Genomic DNA, 23,270 nt, shown 5'->3' with positions numbered 1-23,270 from the left:
CCTCCCTCCATGCTGTCCCCAGTTCCCTTTTAAAGCCAGCATGCACTCCCCACTTGCCTAAATCCTCCAGGACTTCCCACATTCCCTCACAGCCCAATTCCATCCCCCCCACCTCCTGGGGGCCCCACACTGTCTCACCTGACCTCACATTACACCACTGTTCCCCCGGCTCTGGCCATATCAGCCCCCCTGGCTTTGCTGACCCTGTGCCTGTCCACCCCATTCCCACTTCCAGGCTCTCCCAGTTCCTTCTGCCTGGCCAGCATCCCGTGAGGAACACATCACCCACTGCAGGCCGGCTGGTCAGAGTACCAGGAACTCAGATTTGGATCCAAAACCATTATTCTAGGAGGGTAAGGCCAGAGAGTGCTTCTGGGGTTAAAGTGGGCCTACCCAGAGTAGATGTCCACTGTCTGTTAAACTCACTCATTCCACAAGTATTTACTGAGCACCTACTATAAGCAGGGGACTTCAAAGCCAAGCGGGGAGCCCATAGGTCACTGGGAGGGTGGAGGCTGGGGCCAGACATCCCCCAGGGTACACGCAGGATGACTTCAGCCCACTAGTTAGCGCTAGGGAGACCACAGGGGCTGCCTGAATAGGGGATGGGGCAGGCCTTGCAGAGAGGGCACACGTGATATGATACCCGCACAATAAGCCAGGGTGGTCCCGAGGCAGCTGGGAATAGTGCTCCAGAGAGGGGGAATGGCCTGTTCAAAGGGCTGGAGGTGGGACCGAGCTAAGCAGAGTTGGCCCAGGAATGCCCCTGAGGCCCAGCCACGTGCTCAGCGGCACCCTTTGGGGCCGGGCCAGGCGGGGCCTGCTCCCGCAAGCCTGGGAAGCTGCGGCGGAGTTTCCGGATTTTATTTTAGTTCGCCTGGGGGTGGGGGCGCCATCTTCCTCCCTTTTCCGTGGCAAACAAGGCCCAGAGGAGGCCAGCGTCGCACCCGAGAAAGCACAGCAGGCGGGCGCGGCCCCGGGCGGGCGCGCGCGGTGCATCCCTGCCGGGGCGCCCACTCAAAGTGCACCCGGGAGTGGACGCGGATGGGGCGGGCCCGCGCTCGGCCTCCCGCCCCCGCGCCGGGACTGGGCCCCGCTGGGTCCCGCCCTCCGCCGCCGGTGACGCGGCCGCGGGGCGGGCCCTGGGTGCGGCGGCCTGTCTGTCTCGGCGGCGGCGGAGCGAGCACAGCGCGGCGCCACCATGGGGGCCCAGCTGAGCACGGTAGGCGGCGAGGGGCGCCCGGGCGCGGGGCTTGGCGGCCCTGCGGACCGGCCGGCATCCGGACCTCAGGCTCCCGCGGCGCCGACTGCGACCTGGCCGCGAGGGGCGGGGCGGCGGGGTCGGGGCTCGGGGGCGCGGCACCCCACCCGGCCGCACCCCGGCTCCTGGCGCTCCACCCCGCCCCACCCTGGCCTGGGCGTGCCGGTGGCCGCCGTGACTCACGCCCTGGCCTCCGTTGGGGGACCCGCTCCCTGCCCGTGGGCGTGTGAGAGGCGAGCGCCCCGGGGTGGCCCTGCCTGCTGCCCTCATCCCCGCCGCTCCCGCGAATGGGGCGGAGAGAATGTCTGTGATCCAGAAGTTTGTGTGCAACTGAGTGTGACAGTGTGTGTGACTTATGACTGTGTGAATGTGACTTGTGAAAGTGTGCCCGAGCAAGTGTGAATGGAATGTGGACGTGAGCGTGTGCATGTGTGAATGTGAGTGCAAGTTAGTGTGAGTGTGCACGTGTGTGACACTGGCTATGTGAAGGGTGACTGGGTGTGAATTGTGAGTGTGCGTGAGTGTGTGTGAGTGAGGGTGTGAGACAGATTGAATGTGTGTGACTGAGTGGCTGATTGAGCAGGTATGTGGGAGTGGGAATGTGGGTGGGTCATCTGTGTGTGTGAATAGTGTTAGAGCGTGAATGTGTGTGTGTCTGAGTATTTGTAAATGTGAGAGTGAAAGAGTGTGTGTGTGAATGTGTGTGATGTCGCTAGATCAAAAGGATTTTGGGTGTCTCTTAGCAGCAGCCACCCCGGGCCTTCTCCCGTTACCCCAGCAAAGCTTACCTGGCAGGCGAGAGGCCGGTGCTGTTGGCCGGTTTACAGATGAAGATCGTGGGTTCAGACTTAGCCAGCGGCTTGTGGTGGAGCCTGAATTTGTGGGGCTCCAAAGTCCACTGTCACGCTGTCACTTTTGGGTTGGCTCCCTCCTTCCCACCAGACCCACCTCCTGTCCTGGATGCCTCAAAAGCCACTGTGGAGGGGGTGGGGGCTTGTGCTCCCCATGGAGACTATAGTCAGAGAGCAGCCCCCACCCAGGGTGCCGGCTTGATGGGGATTGGGGGCTGGCACTGTGAGGAATGGGCCCAGCACCTCCCCTTCCCCCTCCAGACCAGGGGCCTTGGACTTGGAGGGTGCCTGCCTCCTCCCTCTGACTGGCTGAGGCTCCCCCAGGATGAGGCCAAAGGGTATTTGCTCAGGAAACATGGCCCAGCCCAGGACTTGGGGACATTCAGACCAAGGGGCAGGCTTGCCCAGGGTGAACTGTGTGCCCACACCTCAGTGTAAGGTCCTGACCCCATTCCCAGCATTTGCCCTCCCCTGGCCCCCACCCCCATGGTGCTTTCTTACCTTCTAGCCATTGTCATTCCGGTTGGGTCATCACTGTTCCCAGCTTGTGGCTGTTCCACACATTGTTAGCCAAGGCCCTCTGGCAGCCGCCACGTGAGAGGCAGAGCCCTGTCTTGGAGTCAGGAGACCTCATCGGTCCAAACATTGGCAGGAATTGCCCCTTCCTTGTGGACCCTGCTGGGACCCCACTTGGCCCAGAACCCCCACAAGCAGACCCTGGCCAGGCTGCCAGGCACAGGGGTGCCACACAGTCTGCGAGAGGCCAGCTCAGGCTGCTGCGCCAGGCGCCTTATCTGGGATGTGCAGGCTCTGGAGGAGGCCTCCTCCCACACTCCAGCGGGGCTCCACGGAGGGGTTGGCACTTGAGTCTACCCGCCACCTGGGGGAACATTGGGGACGGTGGCTCCCCTGCCCCTGGCGCAGCTGTGAGTGCTCAGTGGGCCCACTGCCACAGGTAGAGTTGAAGGCTTTCCCACTGGCCCTGGATGCTCTGTGCCTCCTTTGTAGCCCCTGGGAAGCAGGGCTGGAGCTCCCCTTAGAGGGCGGCTCTGCTGTCCACCTGCCCCTCCTCCTGGGTTCTCTTCTGCACTTGCAAGCTGGGAGCCCCTGCCCCCCCTTGCAGAACTTCCTCCACTCCCTCCCACTTCCTGAGAAGGGGACCAGGAGGGAGGTGGCCACACACACACCAGTGGGACAGCTGGCAAGCAGGCAGCAGGCAGGTAAGCTTTGGCACAGGGACCTTGGCATCCACTCGGCCCAGGTCCAGGGGTATGGGGAGGGCCAGACCTCACCTGGGCAGAGTGGATGCCAGGGTCCCAGTGGGGCATTCCAGGGGGTGAGCAACTGGGCAGGGAGCAGGGCTACTCAGCTCCCCTGGTGTGGTGGGTGAGCCAGGGACATTCTGGGCCTCTGGTCCCCCATTTCCTGCTCCCCTCCTGTGTCGTCTGAGGCGAGGAAAGGTAGGTTGTGGAAAGGCAGGTTGTGGTGGGGAGCAGAGGGTTCCCTGATGGAACAGAGCCCAGCCTGCAGAGCCTCAGGCCAAGGCCTGGGAGGCAGCCGTTTCCCAGACCCCCTGGTGGCTGTGATGGGGGGTATGTGTGTGTACGTATATATGTTTACATGTACACACATGTGTTTACACGTACGAGCAGCGTGGTGAGGAACAGCTGGGCGGAGGCCTTGACATCGGCCGTCTGCCTCCTGCTTTCTCTGCCCACCGTTTGCAGAGGTGAGGGGTGCTATGGATGGGGGGAGGGGGCTCAGAGCTGTTCCTTCCCCAAACCATGGGAACGGCCTCCTCACCCCTTGTGAGTCTGGTAAAGCCTCTGACTTTCTGGAGACCAAGCCTTCGCCCCTCCACTGCACCCTTTTCTCTGCCCAGGTCTGTCTCCCCTACTGGCTTGAGTTCCTCAGGGGTGGGGTCCCCAGGCCAGGGTCCCCCAAGTCCAGCACAGGCCCTGGCAGCTGTGCCCACTGGTGTTGGTGGACTGAAGGACTGAGGGCAAACCCACAGCTGCCTCCCCAGCTAGGAATGTGTGGGCATACGAAGCCGTCCTCTACTCTCTGGATGGCCAGGCAGTCCCCGTGGGCAGAGAGAGGCCGAGTGGATCGGGGCTCACCGCTCGGACTCAAGCCAGACACCTGGCCTCCAGTCCTGACCCTTGGGATTGTTGCCCAAGCCTCAGTTTCCTCACCTGACATAGGGGTTGTAACAGCTTTGCCTCCCAGGCTGGAGAGTGACTGGCCCTGTGGAGCCCCCTGTTGTGGGGAGCAGGGACTGAAGGGCCACTGCCCAGCAGGGGCCCCAGTCCCACCACAGCTCGGGGCGGTGGGTGTGCTTACAGGTGAGGACACAGCCAGGAAGCCTGTGTTCCCGGGAGGGCCGCGGGTTTTCAGATAGACAGGATGGGTCCCGTGGCACCCTCGCCGGGGAGGGATCTGGCCGCTTGCCCTTGTTCCTGAAACTTCCAAACAAGAGTCAGGGAGAGACTGGGGGATGGGGCTTGTCGTTCCCGCACAAGTTTATCCACAAATAATCATTGAATGCGGCTGCTCTGAGCCCTGGGGACGCACTGGGGATGAGACACACAGGTCCCCCTGCCCCCCTGGGGCTTCCGCCGCAGGGTCTGCTGCTGCGTGTTGACTGTGACCACGCGTGGGGAGTTTGTGCCCAGGGCAGGCGCCCAGGGTGCACGACGCTGGCGCTGGCGGTCCAGAAGGGCTGTGGGAGGGCCGGGACCCGTGGTCAGGACTGGCCTTCAGAGCTGTTGATGTACGAATCTTTCTCATGGCCCAGCACGTACCACAGGCCAGCATTCGTGGGCTTGGGGCAGGTGAGAAATGTAGGGTGAGCGACAGAATATCAAGAACCAAAGCTCGGGATCCACCCTGGGCCTCCCTGAACCTCAGTTTCCCCGTTTGTCAAGTGAAGAACACAGTTGGGCTGTCTCCCATTACTGGGGTTATGAGGAAATGCAAGCGAAGGTGTTTGCAGCCGCAGGCCGAAGGGTCTTTTGTTAGTGAACTTGGCCTTGCACTTAAACAGCTGTGCTGAGGGAAGAGTAAACTCCTGGGAGCAGCAAACACAGCCCAGTTGGCTCTCAGTGTCATGTAAGTTCATTTCCAGGGCTCCCAACAATGGTGATTTCCTGCGAACGTAATGTCACTCGACTTTTTCCTAAACAGTGTTCCCCGTGGATGTGGCTTCTTGTATTGACCTGGGAGGGGCTTAGGGTGGACTGGTCCTCACCCCCACAGAGTTCACGGAGAGGGGCAGAGGTTGTGGAAGCCTGCTGACCTCAGGCCCGATTAGCTAGCAAGTGCCAGTCTGGGCAGAGCTGCCCTCGGGCTGGGCTGAGTGATGAAGAGGAGCTCGCTGGTTGGCTAAGGGAAGAGGAAGGGTGACCTGGTATGCAAAGGCCTGAGGCAAGGAGGGCCAAAGGCTGGTGGTGTGGCCATCAGCAGGGGCTTTGAGTGTAGGCAGTGGGGAGCCCTGGCGGGTGTTTGAGGAGCGGATGCCGCGACCTGTTGGTTTGGGCCGCCGGGCCTCCCTGTGGGAGGCAGCATATGGAGTTGTGGTTGGTGGGGGCAGGGGGATTGGGGCACAGAGAGAGCACCCGGCCCGGGAGGGGGCTCAGGGAGAGCCCTTCTTTGTGCCTGCCAGGCCTGAGGTTGATCCCTGGCTCCACCTCGACTTATTGCGTGACCGTGGGCAAGTCACTCAGTTTCTCTGAGAAACAGAGTGTGGTCCTCTGAGGATTGGCTTTGGTGTGACTGGGGGCCAGTTACCGATCCTCTCTGGGCCTCAGTTCCCTCACAGCGCCTATGGCCTGGGTCGAAGTGAGAATTAGCCCATGATCCGTACCTGGGGCGCTGTCACCTTGGGGACGTTGGCCACATTTGCTCTGTGTGTGGGCTTTCCCTGCCTCACTTCCTTCCCAGCCGTACAAGGGAGCATCCTCATGCACTTGAGGAATTTGGGGACTGGAGTGGCATTTTTTCTCCTGTAGTCCTGAGCTGGGGACCCCTGAGTCCAGGGCTGCCCGCCAGGGCCTTACGTGAGACCCGGGTGGGGGAAGCACCGCACGGTACCCAGAACATGGTAGGTGCTGGTTAAACGGGCAGGTGGCCCTGGCAGGCTCCCAGCCTTCTCTATAGACCCTTTGATAACAGGCCAGGGGCCCCGTGGGGCGAGGCCTGGGCTGCACCCAGCCTGGGAGAGACGCACATTGTTCTGAGCCCAACAAAGGGCCTGTCACCTCCACTGCAGCCAGGCAACTTGAAGCCACTGGGCTGGTTTGGGGGCCAGGGGCCAGGCCGGGCGTGGGATCTTGGCACCTCTGCCCTTCCTTCACTTAGGTATTCCAACTCCCCGGTGGTAGGGGCCTCATGAGGGTGTCAGGAAAAGCTTCTGCGTGTGTACCCACAAGTCCCGGGTTATAGAGCACTCCGTGACCTGGGCCACCCCTATCTCATATCCCTGCTTTGCCCACCCAGGAGGTGGGTGGGGCCATGGCTCCCACCTTCCTCCTACAGAAAACGCCCAGGCTCAGAGAGGCCTCCCCAGGGTTGATAGAGAGTGGGGAGGGCTACCAGGAAGTCGGGGCTGGGGGGACAGTAGGGCTTGGCCTTGAGAAGTGAAGGTCATCTCACCTAGCCCTCCATAGGGCAGTGGCCACTTCCACACATCTGTGTTCTGCAGAGTACGCTACCTCAAGAGCCCCACAAAGGAAGCAGAGAAGCCCCCATGGAAGCAAGGAACTTAGCTGTAAGCTTCCTGGCAGCCAAGGCAACAAGGGGAACTTGTAGGATTATGATAAGGAGAATGCACACCGTCATTTGGTGAGAGAACTGAAGTCGAGGTATCCTAGGAAGAGGGAGTGAAGAGTTTGAAACAAGTTGAGAACCACTGTTTTGTGGGAATTTTTGGGTCTGGACCTCTCTTTGATACGCCAACCCCCACTTTTCATTTTGAAAGAATTTCAAGCTTACAGTGAAGTTGCAAGAATATATAAAGGGCTCTCGCATACTCTGCATCCGAATGTACCAAATGCTAACCCCGACTGTGTGTGTTTTATTGTGTGTATTTTTTAACTATTTGAAAGTGTCGTAGATAGGACGTCCCTTTGCCCCTAAATACTTCAGTGTCTTTCTCCTAAGAACAAGGACATCCTTTTGCCTTACCGCAGGGCAATGAGCAAATCATAGAAGTAACGTGGACACAACGTCAATGTCTGATCACAGGCCCGAGGTCACATTTCACCACGGTCTCCGTATTGCCCTTCGAAACTGTCCCCGCGCCCCGCCCCCACCCAGGCCAAGATCTAACCCAAAACCACACCTGGCACTCAGTCGCTCTGTCTCTTTGGCTGCAGTGTGAGTGTCCTGGGGCTGCCTGGAAACTGTTGCAAAGGAGGCCGCACAGAACCACAGAGATTTACTCCCTCCTGGTTCTGCGGGCCCAAGTCTGAAATCAGCGAGGGGGCAGGGCTGCGTTCTCTGGGACTCTCTGCACTCTGCCCTTCCCGCCTCTTCCTGCCCCCCTCGTGGCTTGTTTTAGGAAAATCCAAACCACCCCTCAGGGTCCCTGGGAGACTGAGCTGTGGGGGGGCAGGGCGTAACAAGGAGGCGCCTGAGCATGGGCCTGGTGCTGCGGTGTCACTGCAGAGGCAGGTGGCCTCAGGTGACTGCGACCCGTCGCTTCGCTTCTCCGAACTTTTTCCTCATCTGTAAAATGCTGGTAATGCCAGTCGGGCCCTTGTAGGGTTGTCGTGAGTTAACACCTGAGTGGGGCTCAGTGGGGTGCGGAGTGGTGGCCTCTCAGGACTTCAAGATTCCCACAGATCGCCTGGTCCAGTTCAGCTCAAAGAGGAGAAGGGACTTGCCCAGGGTCACACAGCCAGCCAGGAGCCCAGCTCAGTGCCTTAGCCGCCCCTCCCACCTGAAGGCGGGAGCCCAGGTCTCAGGGGTCTGCTGGGGGAGCACAGGTACACAGCCCTCAAGAATAAGCATAATTACTTGGGAACTTGACCCAGCTCTCTGGCAGCCGAGGTGGAAGGAATACGCGCTGTCGTGTAGCTCTCCTTGCCCTGTTCCTCGGGGAAATGGGGCTTTTCCGAGGACCCTGTAAGGCACCAATGGGCTTCACGAGTCTGGGTGTTGTAACCTCTCCCAGCCGGCACCAGAACGCGTGCTAGGGTCCCCTGGAAGAGGGTGGTGAGAAGAGTGTGTTCCTGACAGAGGGGACAGCAGGACAGAGGCCTGAAGCTGTGGACCAACTGGTGTGCTGGAGGGAAGGGCAGGTGACAGGCCTCTCCCCAGGCCCATGCTGACCTGGTGGGACTGTTCCTGTCGTTTCAGTTGGGCCACGTGGTCCTCTCCCCAGTCTGGTTCCTCTACAGCCTGCTCATGAAGCTGTTCCAGCGCTCCACCCCGGCCATCACCCTCGAGAGCCCGGACATCAAGTACCCGCTGCGGCTCATCGATAAGGAGGTGAGTGCCGCCCCGTGGGGGTCTCAGGGCGGAGAGCCTCAGGGCACCTCTTTCCTTGCCAGCATCACAGCCTTTCCGGGCGCCTCTGAAGTGCTCAGGACACGGCCCCCTCTGAGGTAGGTCCTACTATCTGCCCCTTTAACAGATGGGGAAAGCAAGGTGATGTCTGTTTCTATGGCAACCAGTAAGTAGCAGAGAGATTTGAACCCCAGTCTCTGACAACAGAGCACGTTCTCTGAACCACAGTCACTATCCCATAGAAGGTCCAACGGGGAGGGACCTCCCCAGGACTTTTGGATCCAGGCACCCCTTTAACAGATGGGAAAACAGAGGGCGAGAGAGGAGGGCGATTTAGGTCACACTGTAAGGTAGAGGGAGAGCCAGAGCCCAGGCTCAGGCCTCCCAGGGGTCTCGGGGACTTCAAATCCCACTGCCCCTTCATTGAAGGCAAGGACTCCTCCCCTCTTCCTCCCACCCCCAGGGGCCTCTACTCAGGGCCTGGTCCTTGTTGCCTCTGTGTGGTCCCCGATCTCTCAGTGTGGTTCCGTCTGCCCCTCCCAGAGGCTCGCTCCTGCCGCCTTGTGTGACATTGCCCCTTCCAACCTGCTGGTCCTGATTAAAAACCATCCCCGCCCTCCTTTGCCCTGTGCCCCTTACTCTCCCCTATCAAAGCTCCATCCCTGGTGTTATTTCTGGTCACTGCAGCTACCCCAGCAAGGGTGTTACAGGGGAAACTGAGTCATGGAAACAGAAAGTCACCTGCCCCAGGCTCCACCCAAGTCTCAAGTCTCCCTGGCACAGAGCTGGGACTTCTGCAACCGATGGATTGTATGTCTGTAATTGTACCAGCAGTTCATAGAGGAGTTAAGAACCAGAGAGGGGAGAAAAAAAAAGGTCACCTTCTTCCAGATGAGACAACACTTATTTTTGCAATATGTTTTATACACATTTTTTTCTTACTAAGATGAAATCATACATTTTTTAAAAAGACTTTACTTATTCATTTCTAGAGAGAGGGGAAGGGAGGTAGAAAGAGAGGGAGAGAAACATTGATTGGTTGCCTCTTGCCCACCCCCAGCTGGGGACCTGGCCTGCAGCCCAGGCATGTGCCATGACCAGGAATCGAACCGGCAACATTTCACTTTGTGGGATGATGCCCGACCCCACCCTCTGAGCCACACCAGTCAGGGCCGCCTTTTGATACTGTTGCTGTGCTCCGACACAGGCCCAGGCAGGGAAGGGCCCCTGCAGCCTGCCCTTCTTCTGGAGCGGGACGGGGCCAGGTGATCTCAAGGTCCCCGAATTGCCTCATGTCTTCTGCTCAGACTGTCACGGCCGGCAGCCTCCTGGATGGCAGCCCCAGGCTGAGCCGGGTGCAGTCCTGCCTCCTGACCCCGTTGTGCCCTGTGAGCGGCTGCCCAGCACAGTAATAATCATCAGTGTCTTTCCCTCATTTCTGTTCTTCCTCCGAACATCGCCGGGCTTGTGGGGTTCTGACCTTGAACCCCAGGACTGGTCGATAATTCTGGAATCTGTTCCCAGAAGCCTTTGGACTCTGTTGCCCAGAGTACAAAGGCTTCCCGGGGAGGCAGCTTCAGGCTAGGGCTGCTGGGTCAGAGAGGCCCGCTGGCCACCAACAAGCCCCGTGTCCGGGTGGTGGCCGCACGCCATCTTCCCTGAGGCCCTGGCCACCTGCCTCTGCTCACACCTTGCAGCGGAGCTCAGAGGGACACTCTGCCTTTGGAGACGACTGTGTACCCTCAGCCCCTCCCAAGTGAGAGGTGGTGACCTTGCCATGTCACCTAGCCTTGTGTGAACAAGTGCTGGACACTTAACCTGTCTTCCCAACCGCCCCTCCACATCCATCCTCCTGGTCAGACCAGGTGCAGGGGAGACCCTAGCCGCCTACTGGAGCCCCGATCAGGATCAGGGCGTCGGGTTCGGTTCCCAGCTCTGACTACAGCTTGCCTGGCCTCGGCTTAAGACCATCCGGGGCGGGGTCTGGGACTTTAAACCCGGCTTCTTCCTCTTCACCAGCGTCTGCCCCAGCCTCAGAGGGGAAACGGCTGCTGCTTTCCCACCTATGGACCCTCTGCCGCCAGCCACCGCCACCCCGGTGCTCGGTTGGTTCTGAATAGTGGTTTCTAGAACCCCTCTCTGGAGTGTAGGCCTGGGCACGCGGGGCCTTGTCTCGGCTCCGCCCGAGTGTGCCAGTCTAGTCCCTGAGCTCTTCCTGCCACCTCAGGACACTGCTCAGTCTGGCGGCAGAGGTGGGTCCCTCCCTCCTGTCCCTGGAGTTTTCTGGGCCATCGGCAGCCTCCCTTCAGGATCCTGAGCTCACTTCCCGCTCTGATAGTCTTGCTGTGTGGCCCTAGGTGGGTCCCTGCCCTCCCGTGGGCCAGTGAGGACAGAGGCCCCCCAGCCTGCGCTTGGCCTCTGTGTCCTCACACGCTTGGGTGCAGGCTGTGTGTCCATGTGTGGCAGCATCAGTGTCACTTCTCTGAATGACTTGGGGGCACTGGGGAGGGTGGGGGCTCTGAGGTCTGGTGGCCCCTCTGCCCTGGGTGCCATCCACCAGCTCGGGGCTCTTTGCAGGTCATCAACCATGACACCCGGCGGTTCCGCTTTGCCCTGCCGTCACCGCAGCATATCCTGGGCCTCCCTATTGGTGAGTGTGGCCCCAGCCCAGCCCGAATGGAGGCGGGTGCTAGTCAGAGAGGTGGGCACTTAGCACTTCAACTAGGGAGAGCAGGGAAGGCTTCAAGGAGGAGGTGATGGCTGCTATGGGCCTTCAAGGGTGTCAGAACGGGAGAGGAAATGCCCCAGTGTCCCTGGCAGTGGCACCAGCACAAGCAACAGGGTGGTGGCAGGAAGCTGGGACCCGGTGGGAATCCCTGAGGGGGCAGTGGAAGCTGAGTCAGGGCAGGCTTGGAAAGCTGGGCAAGCCCAGGGCAGTGGGTGGAAAGGGCCATAGGCCCTACAGGGATAGTCCTTGACCCAGGGTCCCCTCTGTCCATCCTGCAGGCCAGCACATCTACCTCTCGGCTCGAATCGATGGAAACCTGGTCATCCGGCCCTACACGCCTGTCTCCAGTGATGATGACAAGGGCTTCGTGGACCTGGTCATCAAGGTGAGGTGTTGGGGCCACGACCACGTGGTGCCAGGTGTGAGGGTGACCGCGTCATAGCCGAGGCCTCCGGGGGGCCCCTTTCCCCCGAAGCCTGGTCATTCATGGGTGGCAGGACAGAGGCAGAGCCCCTGCTCCGTCCTGGGGTGGGCACTGGGTCTGTGAGGGCAGGAAGGGAGCTGCCCTGTTAGTCCTGGCCCGGGTCCCTTCCCAGCCTAGTGTCATTTAGAGCTGTTGCTGGGTGCCCAGGCTTGGTCGTGGGACCCTGTCTTCAGCTGGAGAGCCGACAGTGAACATGTGGTCCCACGGAGATCAGTGGTGCCTCCAGGGGCAGGCATGTGGTACTGAGCACCTGGCACGGCACCAGACCAGGGGCAGGAGTGGGGTGACGAGAGCCACTCCCGGAGCGGGCAGCAGTGAGGTGAGGGCTGGCGGCTGAGGAGGCCACGACCCGGTGAAGAGGGAAGAAGAAGACGCTGCAGGTGCAAAGGCCCTGAGGTCAGAAGGAAGCACAGGGACTAAAGCAGCTAAAGGACAGTGGGTCAAAGTCGGGGTAGGTCAGCGGGGCCAAGCAGGGCCTCGGAGGCCCTGGTAGAGTTTGGGGCTCTGTCCAGAAGCAAAGGGAAGGTGGTGAGGGTTCGGGCATCCGCCCTCATTGACATCACTCTGGCTGGGTGTGGAGGTGTTGGGGAGATTCAAGTAGAGGGTAAAAAGCTCACAACAACCAGGTCCCTCCTGGCTGGAAGACCTCACTGGCCACAGTTGGTCCTAGATAAAGGTCAGAGTCCCGGCCTGGCACAGTGTGCTCTGACCGCCCTTCCTCTCTCTGCCTGTACTCCCTCCCCCCCCCTCCTCCACACAGACACATCCCCGGGCTGTAGCCACATCGAGCTCCTCCCTCCCCTGACCCGCAGCCCTTCCAGGCCGCCTGGCTGTTGCACACCCTGCCCCTTCCCCGCCGTCTTTCCCCTTCTTTGCCCACCACACCTGCTTGCCCTTCCAACACCAGTGAAAATGCCCCCTGGAGCCTTCCCTGCCCTGCCCTGGGCTGGGTGAGCTGCTGCTCCTCTCTCTCCCCATCTCTTTCTCCGAGGGTTGTAGCACTTCCTTCTTTCCAAAGCTGAAATCCCCAAGGGCAAAGGGCAGGAAGTTGTTCTAAAACTGATGTTTCTATGACAGCACAAAATGGGAAGAACTGAACGTCCACCAGGAGGGCGTGGCTGAGCCGACTTCCCGGAACCTTTAGCTTTGCTGAGCTGACAGCCGTCGGCATCTCCCAGCCGGGAGGAGTCCCAGAGAGGTTCTGGGTGGAACATTAATACATCAAATGAAGCCATGGGGTCGGTTGCCTTGTATGCACCAGGCTGATGTTCCAAGGACACATTAGGGGGAGAGCAGACTCCTGGGGTACGGGGCACAGATGGGTAAGTTTTGATAGGCGCATGGAGCATTGTGTGAGAAGGCCACACACAGGCTGCAGAAGAGTCCCTAAGAGTCACTTGCCATTGTGGCCCAGAGCTCACCCCAGCAACCCTGGGAACCGGACTGAGGACAGTGGGTGTGTCTTACAGGTTTACTTCAAAGACACCCATCCCAAGTTTCCCGCCGGAGGGAAGATGTCCCAGTACCTGGAAAACATGAAGATTGGAGACACCATTGAGTTCCGGGGCCCAAACGGGCTGCTGGTCTACCAGGGCAAAGGTGAGTTGGGTTGGAAACCCCTGAGGACCCGGCAGGCCTGTGAATGCTGGGTGCAGGGCCTGACGCTGCTGCCGTCTGCATGGGTGACTCTCGTTGGGCAAGCTGTCTCCTCTCTGGGGCCTCAGCTTCCCCAGCTGTATAGGGGATAAGTTGGCTTGCGCAGGGATTGCAGACTGGCCGCCCTTGGGGGCCATATTAGTGCCACAGACCAGCCTCGTGTGGCTGAAAACAAGCGGAAGGAAGGGTTGTGCTGGGAGCCTCCCGCACGCCAGCCTCCACACCGTACCCCACGCCATCTGCACGAGGAGCCCATCCTGCGTTCCCCTGGCATTTGAATTGGTCCTGGTATCCCACCACCCTCTCCTTCACCCTAACCAGCTGGGCTTGTGTGGTGGCTGCCTGTACCTCGGACCCCCAAGTGAGACAGGCTCTCCAGCCCATCCGACCCCCAAACATAGGGCCTCACCCCTCCTCCTTTCCCTAGGAAAGTTTGCCATCCGTCCAGATAAGAAGTCCAACCCAGCCACCAAGACGGTGAAGTGTGTGGGCATGATCGCAGGAGGGACAGGTATGTGGACCCGGAGTCCCTCTCAGAGTCCCCAGCGGGGGGTAGAAGGAGCCAGGGCGAGGGACAGGGCACAGGAATGAGCAGCTGTGAGCTGCCCAAGGCAGGGACCCCGAGCCTGTTGTCCCGGCACCTCCCCCTGGGCGCTGGCCTGGCCCCAGCCCGTGAGTACACAGCAGGGGCTCACTCAGCCTGCGGGCTGCCGTTTGCAGGCATCACTCCGATGCTGCAGGTGATCCGCGCCATCATGAAGGACCCAGACGACCACACCGTGTGCCACCTGCTCTTTGCCAACCAGGTCAGTGGGCGTTCGGGAGACATACAGACCGGCTCCTGCTAAGAGGGGACGTGGGGCCTGGTGAGGTGTTGAGGGGTCCGCGTGGCTCTGTGGGGATGCTCGGGACCACTGACGTGTGAGGGGCGGTCTGAGCGTAACGTGCATGGGCAGCCGCTGCAGCAGCGGGTGGGGCGGGTTCTTCAGCATGGAGCCCGGTGTCTGACCTGACACTTGGGGGTGGAGAGGAGCCAGGTGCCTGGAGCTCCGCACCTGAGATTTGCTCCCTTGTCTGCGTCCTTTGAACCTCAGAGCTCCCTCCGTGAACAGCTCAGAGCCCACCAATGAAGTGGGCAAAAGGCAGCCTGGGCCAGGGCTATTCTCACAGGTGGGGTGCTGAGAGCCCCTCTGCATGAGGTCTCTGGGCTGGGGGTGTTGGGGCAGCGTTTGCTTGGTCTCACTCCTGAGTGCATGTCCTCCTCCCCACATCTGCTGCCTGCCTTCCCTGGCCTGCTGTGTGGCTTTGGATGAGTCACTTTCCCTCTCTGGGCTTTGAGCCCTCAGCTGGAATGAGCAAGGTCATCACGGGTCTTTCTTGGTTCAGTGTCTCGTGACCCAATATGTGGATTTTATAAAGTGGCGTCCCTTCAGGGGGAGGCCAAGATGAGACATTTCTTGCTTACAGTGTCGGGGCTCAGGTCGCACTGCCTCGGCAAGCTCCCCAGGCCTTCCCCAGGGAGCAGGAGTGAAAAGCGCCAATAAAGTCCTGGTATGATATGAAAATCGTTTGGACCTCAGAGGCCCTCTGAAGGGTCCCCAGGACCCCAGGGGTTCATAGGTGACACTCTGAGTGAGAACTGCCACTTTGCCCCAGGCGGGTTGTTGTCCCTGCCAAGCCTCACCCTGAAGGAACACGACTTTTCAGAAGGACAGTATAGGAGAGGTGGGAGCGGCAGGCAGTTCTAGGACTGAGAGACTGAGAGCCTGAAGATGTCAATTCCTGAAAAGGTGATACATTCCCGGTGGGGTATTTTTTCCCCCTGTCATATGACAAAACAACGCAGAATGGTCTGGAAGACAACGTAGACGTGTGTACCCAAGAAAGTTTTGAAAAAGGAGTAACAAGGAAGAACTTAGCACCCTAGGTGTTAAAACGTACTGAGAAAGCATCAGTGATAAAAACGTGGTTCTACAGCCTCACGGGAGACCTGGGCTTCCTGGACCTGCTGCATTCTGGGTAAAAGCCTAGACGGTGCTGGGACGTGCTAGGACATGTGGCTGTTTACCTCTAAATGAATCACAATGGAGATTAAAAACTCGCTTTCAGAGTCTCGCTGGCCACATGGCGTGGGTTCCACAGCCACATGGGGCCCGTAGTTACCGTCGTGGACGACATGGATCGAGAACATTCCCATCACCGCAGAAAGTTCCGTTGAACTAGTCTGACCTAGAAACAGGCCTGAGCAGATAGGAGGCTTTGCACGGGATGCAGGGGACACCGCAAACCCGAGGGGAGAGGTGGGAATGGGTGTCGGGTGCTCCGTCGGCAGCATGGACGCTAAAATCGGAAGGATGCAGAAATCAGCGTGGCCCCTGTGCAAGGATAGCACCCACATCCCTGACGCTTTCCATATTCTTCCGCAGAAGTTACGGTTCCGTGAAAGGTTCTGAGGACATGAGGAAGGCTGTTCTCTTTCAGAGGGCAAAGTGATCTTGGAATGTGAAGAATTTCTTTGGGGTGAATTCCATGGAAGTTTGTCATTGACCTGTGTTCCTGAACGATGAAACATGCATTTTTGAGCTAAGGAGTAGTTTCTCTTGATAAGGAGTAGTTTTTCTTGAAATACAAAAGAAAAAAAAAAAAGAAAATGGGTGTTGGGTTAGTTGCTATGCATTTGGAAAAAACTAAATAGATTCCTGCTTTGCCTTATAGTAAAATGAAGTTTAGGTTAAAGATGTACATGTAAAAAAAACCCCAAAAGCTGAAGCTTTAAAATTAGTGCTGAGCATTTGCACAGGAAGTGTTGAATGAATGAATGACCAAAGACGGCCAGTGTAAGCCGGACATCTGTCAGTGGAGAGCCCACACGGCGAAAGGCTGACGGGGGGAGTCCTCTGCTGGGAAATTAAAAACATGTCCGGGTTTTTGTCCTGGCTGGTGTGGCTCAGTTGGTTGGAGCGTCGTCCTGAAACCAAAAGGTTGCGGGTTCAATTCCCAGTCAAGGCATATGCCTAGGTTGTGGGTTCGACCCTCGGTCCGGGTTTCTGTGATTCCTGGTCTGGGCATGTACGAGGGGCCACCCATGGATGCCCCTCTCTCACATCGACCTTTCTCTTTCCCTGCCTCTCTTTCTAAAAGCAATGAAAAAAATGTCCTCAGGTGAGGATAAAAACAAACACACACACATATTTTTATATGGGAGGGGAAACATACAAGGTGGAAAGATAAATAACCAGGAACAAAACATAAATGCATCACCACTAAAAAGTACTATCCTTAATATTAAGAGGTTTATAAACTAGGAAGAAATGATATGACTAGACCAGTGACAAACTTATTTATTAATAATAAAAAATAAAACATGAGATTTGCTTTCCATCAGTCTGATTGGCATAGATTAAACAGTTACTACCCAGTGTGGGCAGAGATATCAGAAGATAGGCAACCTCAGTCATTTCCCCTGAGGCGTCCAGGAAGGCTTCCCGGAGGAGAGGACAGCAGACTGAACTCTATAGGGCCCTGTGGCTGCCTGCTGTCTGTTATTCCCTGATTTACGGGTGTACAACCTAGAGGCTTGTCTGAGGGACGAGAGTGGCGAGCCTTCATTCTTGTAAGTGAACCATTCATTATTTAAGTATCATAATAACCACCCCCGAGGGGCCATCCCGACAAATATTTTGGCACATTTTCCTTCCAGTCTCTTTCCTCTGTGCTGGAGTTTCCTCCGCACTCCCACCTTTAGTTTTGTTCCCCACTTTCTCCACTCCCCCCACCCCCCCACCCCCGCCACATCGTGCACTTGGCCCCATGACGTGAAAAACCATTTGCAAACTGCATTTGGAGGGAACGCCCTCATCCGCAGCCTCACCCGCTCCCCAGGCAAGATGAGAAGGGGTGAGTGTTTTCGGGGGTCTGGTGCGCTAAGCCAGACTGCTTTCCTGGAGCCTTGCCAAGTGTGTGGCCCACACGAGCGTCTCCTAGGGCAGTCCCCGCCGCCACCCCTCCTGACCGCTGGACTTGTCCCCCGCACAGACTGAGAAGGACATCCTGCTGCGGCCCGAGCTGGAGGAGCTGAGGAACGAGCATTCTGCCCGCTTCAAGCTCTGGTACACGGTGGACAAAGCCCCCGAAGGTGAGCCATGGGAGCCCGGATGGGCTAGACGGGCTGGGGTGGGGGCGCTGAGTCCTCCACAGTGTGGAGCCTTCTGCTCACGTGGTGTCTGAGGTGCACGTTCTCACCATGGCCCCGTGAGGGGGAGGTGGTGTGACGCCAACTCACAGATGTGCAAAGCAGGATCAGAGAGGGGGAGGAAGTGCCCCACGTCACACAGCTAGAAAACACCAGGGACAGGGCTTGGACTCAACTCACATGCTCCTCCTCCAAGCCTGAGGCCTTCCCCTGGCTGCACTGCCCCCTGCTGGACAAAGGAGGCTGGCCTTCCCTGCTCTAGCTGGGGCTCACTGTGGCCCAGTCTCCAGGGCCATTGCTGGGGCCCCGGGCTGATTATTCCCACTGTGTGTACCCTATTAGGCACTTTGCTCCTATTTTTCTCCTCAGTCATCCGCCTGGACCCGGGTGGGGGCGGGGGTGGTGGTGGGCTGGGCTGATTTATGGTCCTACCTGTCCAGGTGTTAAGCTCTTTGCCAAGGTCACACGGTTGGTTGTGGAAGAATGAGAACCACGTAGGAGGCAGTGAATGGGGCCATCCCCAGTGACACAAAGTTGCCCTCTGGGCGCTAACCCTGTTCATTCTCCTGCCTTAGGTAGGTGTGGGTGCAAAGCAGTATCTGCTGGCAGAACAGCAGCAGGTCAGGCTTCTTGGTAGATAATGTCCGTGGTATGTGTTTCGGGGCTGGTTGTCACTAGGGAGTGGTGGGAAGTGTGGCAAGCTGGCAAGCATCTGCCCTGTCTAGAGGGGGCAGCCCCTCTCAGCTGCAGGCAGTCGGCTCCGCAGGACCTCAGTTCTGCAGCCCAGGCCTTCCCACTTTTTAGCCCTGAGTCTGCATTTTCATGGGAAGTCTCTAAATGTTAGGAATGACATTTTCTTTTTTCTTTAAAAAAAAATTTTTTTTAAAGATTTTATTTATTTTTAGAGAGAGGGAAAGGGAAGGAGAAAGAGAGGGAGAGAAACATCAACGTGTAGCTGCTTCTCACGTGCCCCCTACTGGGGACCTGGCCCGCAACCCAGGCATGTGCCCTGACTGGGAATCGAACCGGTGACCCTTTGGTTCGCAGGCAGGTGCTCAATTCACTAAGCCATATCAGCCAGGGCAGAAATGACACTTTTGAAGTACCCATGTAGGCGCCAGTTTGCTATCTCGTTCACAGGCTGCCACCCTGCCCCTGCTTGGCCTCCGCTCCTCACACAGCCCCACGGTTCCCCGGGAGTCATCCATGGTGGGGGAAACGCACCACCTGCTGCTTCTCCCAGAAATGAACAGAGGTGGTCTGGGCCCACCTCTAAGAGAAGAGCCTCCTTCCCAGGGGGTCGGTCGGGTCCTGGGCCTCCTGGCTGAGAGCCAGACCTGGGCCTGGGTGGACGGGCGGACCTGAAAGAGTTATCCTGAGGCCTCTGGCTGGATCGGCCGTCCTGGGCCAGCCCATCCAAGCCGTGTGTGCACGGAGCCATCGTGCCCCGTGGGCTGATGTTTGAGCGGGGTGGACAGGAAACAGGTTTCTTCATCAGTTACAGAGAGAGGAGGGGGTGGTCAGTGAGACCCAGAGAAGACACAGTGGAGTCGGGCAAGAGGCTGGGGTGCAGGTCAGGCAGGGGGCACAGGTTGTGGGAGTCGGATTGGAACTGCTCTTCTTCTAATAAGAAAGGAGCATTTATCTTGTACACAGGTCTCAAGCAAAAGGGGAGAAAGAAGGGTAGTTTAGCTATGGTCTGGTTGTAGGTTCTGGTGGTGTGGTAGGGGAGGCTGTTAGCCACGACAGACCGGCCTTGCCTGTTGCCTATGGAAGGCCGAGTCCGCCGGAAGAGGGGTGTACACTGACCCTTGCTGGTGGCACATGGCCAAAGTGGCCACCTCCTAGGGACTGTTTTAATAGTAGTACCAGTTACAGGCCAAGGGAGGTACCGTGGGTTTTCTCCTATCATTTTATACTTACGTTTATTGTTACCCTGACCCACATTTCAAGAGCAGTTAAGGTGTTGCTGTAACATGGGGTGTAAGCTGGACTGCTGGAGGTTGAGAAAGAAAGTGGTGACGGGCCAGCCTGGCTGTCATGGCGGGAAGCGAAGGAGCAGGAGAGGGGCCAGCTCACGCGGCACACACAGCTGACTTACACTTCCCCCACAAAGCCGCCTTCAGTACGCATATAAAGAAAAATACACTGGCTTTAAAAATCCTTGTAAAACTGAGGCATGTCTCACAGACCTGCCCATTTCATACATTAGCAAACACAGTTTCACTCCATGCGGTTTTTTACGAAGTCCTTTCAGATCTGTTGCCCCGCTACAAACATGGTATGTGTCCGTGCCCTCCCTCATTCCAGATGGATTTTAGGCAGCTTCACAAGACTCACAGAGTGAGTCAGAGTGGTGCAAATAGAAAGTGGGAGTGAGAGGAAAACAAGGGCAGGGCCATAAAATGGAATCAGAAATGAGGTTTGTACAAAAACATGGACTGGGATACACATGTGCTGCTGATGGGCTGTGCATATTATTCTGAGCTCCCCAGCAGCCAAAGTGAAAAGGGGGATGTGGTCAGTGACGGAGATCAGTGTCTATGAGACACAGAATGCTCCACTGTTCAGCACTCCATCGCCAAGACTAGCTGGGACTGCCTTGGCCTCTCCCAAGGGTCCCCCACAGAGCGGACAGAGTGTGGTGCAGTGAGTGTCATGCATCTAGGCAAGGTCCCTCAGTCACCTCCTCCTGACCTTGGGCTTACGGAGCTGTGTTTCTGTTGATGTCAAGGACTTTAGTGAAAAATAGAGACAAGCCAGATAACCAGGTGTTCGGGGCTGGAGGGACGTGGAGGACGAGGCCATCCAGTCCTGGCAGAACACCGGGACCCTCTGATAGAGGCAGTTTTCCTTTGTCGCTTCTCCTGCCCCTCCCATCTGCTACCCTCACTCCTGCTTGGTCCTGTCCTCTGGGCCTCCACCTGCTGCCTCTCTCGTTATCCCCATTGCCCTCCACTCCACCGGAGCCAAGCTAGAGGATCTGTCTGGGTGATCAGCCCACCCACTGGCCAGTGCTCAGGGGCTGGCCTTGGTTTGGGCACCCACAGTGGGATCAGGAGGTGGCCAGCGGTGGCTCCTCAGAGGGGAGGTCATATGCAGCCGATGGTGGGCACCCTCTGGTCCCTCCATTTGTCGGTCCCTCCAGGGCTGAGCTGTGCAGCACAGGGGCCATTTGAGAGGACCGTGGCTGCATGGCCAGCATGTGTCCTCAGTCCCCAGGTAGTGTTTGTCCCCACCGAACATTGAACAACCGTGAGGGAAGGCGACCGTCATGCGGGGTCCCCTCCTCACTCATCCAAAAGAAGGGGCAACTTGAAAGAAGGCGGGAGACCCCCTCTCCCTTATAACCCTGTGTGGCAGGCAGGGTGGCACTGTGAGGACAGATGTGGAAACTGAGGCACAGAGGGGTCGTTTGCCCAGCAGATTGGAAGCCAGAGCTGAGGAGGAGAGGTGGGCGTCGTACCGCTCATCTTCCTGTCTTGTGCCCCCGACACGTCCCCCAGTTGTCAGAGCCCCATCCTCCTGTGGGGGCCCTGCCAGCCTCTATCCCTGTCAATCCACGGTGTACCCGGACTGAGTGGTCCCCTCTGGGAGCAGCCCCAGGAGCATGTCAGTTCCTGAGGGTCTGTGTTGGACTAGAGCCCCTGCCAGCCTCACCATGGGCATGTCGGTTGCTAGGAGGAATGAAAGGTTCCAGAGCTTGGGTGGAACCTGGAGACACACTGTGTGTGCGCGTGTGTGAGACAGGCTGGCAGGCGGGACCAGGAGGGAGCCGGTGCTGCTGCGTCTGGAGCTTCGTTTTTCAGGCTCATCGACTGCTTGTTTGGGGTCATTTCTTCCTTCATTATTAATTGAGCAAGTACTGTGTACCGGGCTGTCTGGGCACTGGGAACACAGCCATGACCCAGACAGGGCTCCTCACAGGCCGACACTCTGCTGGGGGCAAAAGTCAGGCAGTGTGGGGGTGGGAGAGGCATCAGTAGAGAATGTCCCCTTGATTGACCAGCCTGGGGCTGGTCACTGGCATGGGGACAGACATCTGGAACCTGGAGTTCACATCCTAGCCGAGTGCATCTCTCATTGTGTGACCTTGGACAACTCAGTTCTGGGTCCTCTGGGCCTCGGTTTCCATATCTGTAAAATGGGATCATCAACCCTCTCCGTCCACCCGCAGGGCGGTTCTGAGGGCCACCTGTACGGCCATGTGGAAACTGTGAAGGGCTGCATTTGGGTCCTGGGCAAGCCAGGCCAGGTCAGGGCATGGGGGCGGGTTTGCCCAGATTAACCTCTTCATTCTTCAGAGATTGTTGGAAAGGGGGAGGCATTCACACGGGAGCTGCATCGGCCAGGGGAGGGTGTCGGGCAGGTGGGCAGTCCTCAGTCAGTCCCGGGGCAACACTGGGGCTCACGCAGTCTCCTGCCCCGCAGCGTGGGACTACAGCGAGGGCTTTGTGAATGAGGAGATGATCCGGGACCACCTGCCGCCCCCGGAGGACGAGCCACTGATACTGATGTGCGGACCCCCGCCCATGATCCAGTACGCCTGCCTGCCCAACCTGGACCGCGTGGGCCACCCCAAGGAGCGCTGCTTCTCCTTCTGAGGGCCCGCACTGGCCACCTGCCCCCCCCCCCACTGCCCGCTGAGCATCCTCATGTGCCCAGTCCGCACCCATCCCCCATCCCGCCCTGCCATCTGTAAGGTCACTTCCCCCTCATCTCACACTACGGCCCCAGGCTCAGCTTGGCCTGCCCATGCCTGGGTGGCCGCTCTGCTGGGCTGGCCCCAAAGGGGCTCCTTTGGGAACAGGGTTCTGTCTGACCCTCACCAGTTCTTACCATGATGCCCAGCCCCAGGTCCTATCCCTCCCTCATCCCCACACCCCCCACAGTACTGGGCCAAGGCCATCAGCACCGTGTACCATCCACCCCTCCCAGAGCAGACCGCAGTCTGGAAGTAAACATGTGGGCAGTCCAGAGTTGTTGGTGCCAAGGAATCCCCTGCCACTACCTTGGGACCCTCGCCTGCCGCCTCTTTACTACCTGCCTCAGGGCCAGGCCAGGCCTTAGCACCTGACACTAAATACAGCTACTATCCAAAAGTCCTCTTGGCAGGGACTGGTCGAGGGCCCCTCTGGCTGGCACATGGGCCCTCCCGAAGCCTCCACATTTTCTCCAATACACGCAAATGTTCAGCAGCTTTGGGAGTTCCAAGCTGTCAGCTTGGTGGTTGGTTCAACTGCTTCAGCATCCTGGGCCACCAACCCTGATGGCAGAGCTAAGACACAGTTCATGTTTATTTATTCTTCTGTCCCAAACCCACCCGTCCTGCTGCTTGCACCCCAGTGTGGGGGAGATTTTGAGCAGATCCTCTTGTCTGAGCCACATTCTCAGTGGCCTTGACATTGCCTTTAGACAACAGTGGGTTAGCCTTTGCATAGTGGCTTTTTCAGAGTCATTTATGAGCAGAAAAAACATTGAAATAAAACTTTGCTAATATTAACCCTCGAGTGGCTTCTTGAGGCTATGACCTGTGTCCCTCTGGGGGTGGGGGAGGGCAGGAAGGGGCTGTGCAGGGTGTGGCAGTG

General features: G+C 58.3%; 1 protein-coding gene and 1 non-coding gene across 4 annotated transcripts; both read left to right on the top strand.

Annotated features, from left to right (window-relative positions):
* The first annotated feature begins 1,074 nt into the window (after positions 1-1,074).
* CYB5R3 (cytochrome b5 reductase 3) lies at positions 1,075-23,185 on the top strand. Of its 3 annotated transcripts, none has more exons than XM_053919648.1 (9): positions 1,075-1,222; positions 8,473-8,604; positions 11,200-11,272; positions 11,629-11,735; positions 13,304-13,433; positions 13,918-14,001; positions 14,211-14,296; positions 17,526-17,625; positions 22,114-23,185. In XM_053919648.1, exons 1-9 carry the CDS (start codon positions 1,202-1,204, stop codon positions 22,284-22,286), a joined length of 906 nt encoding a protein of 301 aa, XP_053775623.1. In that variant the 5' UTR covers positions 1,075-1,201; the 3' UTR covers positions 22,287-23,185. The 3 variants fall into 3 exon arrangements, with proteins under 3 accessions (XP_053775623.1, XP_053775622.1, XP_053775624.1); XM_053919647.2 differs by lacking the exon at positions 1,075-1,222 and adding an exon at positions 2,966-3,067; XM_053919649.2 differs by lacking the exon at positions 1,075-1,222 and adding an exon at positions 3,194-3,332.
* On the top strand, positions 15,808-15,910 carry LOC112322103 (U6 spliceosomal RNA). Its single transcript, XR_002976595.2, has one exon. It is a non-coding gene; the product is annotated as a U6 spliceosomal RNA (small nuclear RNA).
* Positions 23,186-23,270: the final 85 nt, after the last annotated feature.

Source organism: Desmodus rotundus, chromosome 3 (genome assembly GCF_022682495.2).
Source record: "Desmodus rotundus isolate HL8 chromosome 3, HLdesRot8A.1, whole genome shotgun sequence".
NCBI lineage: Eukaryota > Metazoa > Chordata > Mammalia > Chiroptera > Phyllostomidae > Desmodus > Desmodus rotundus.
This window is presented reverse-complemented; position numbering and strand designations above follow the sequence as displayed.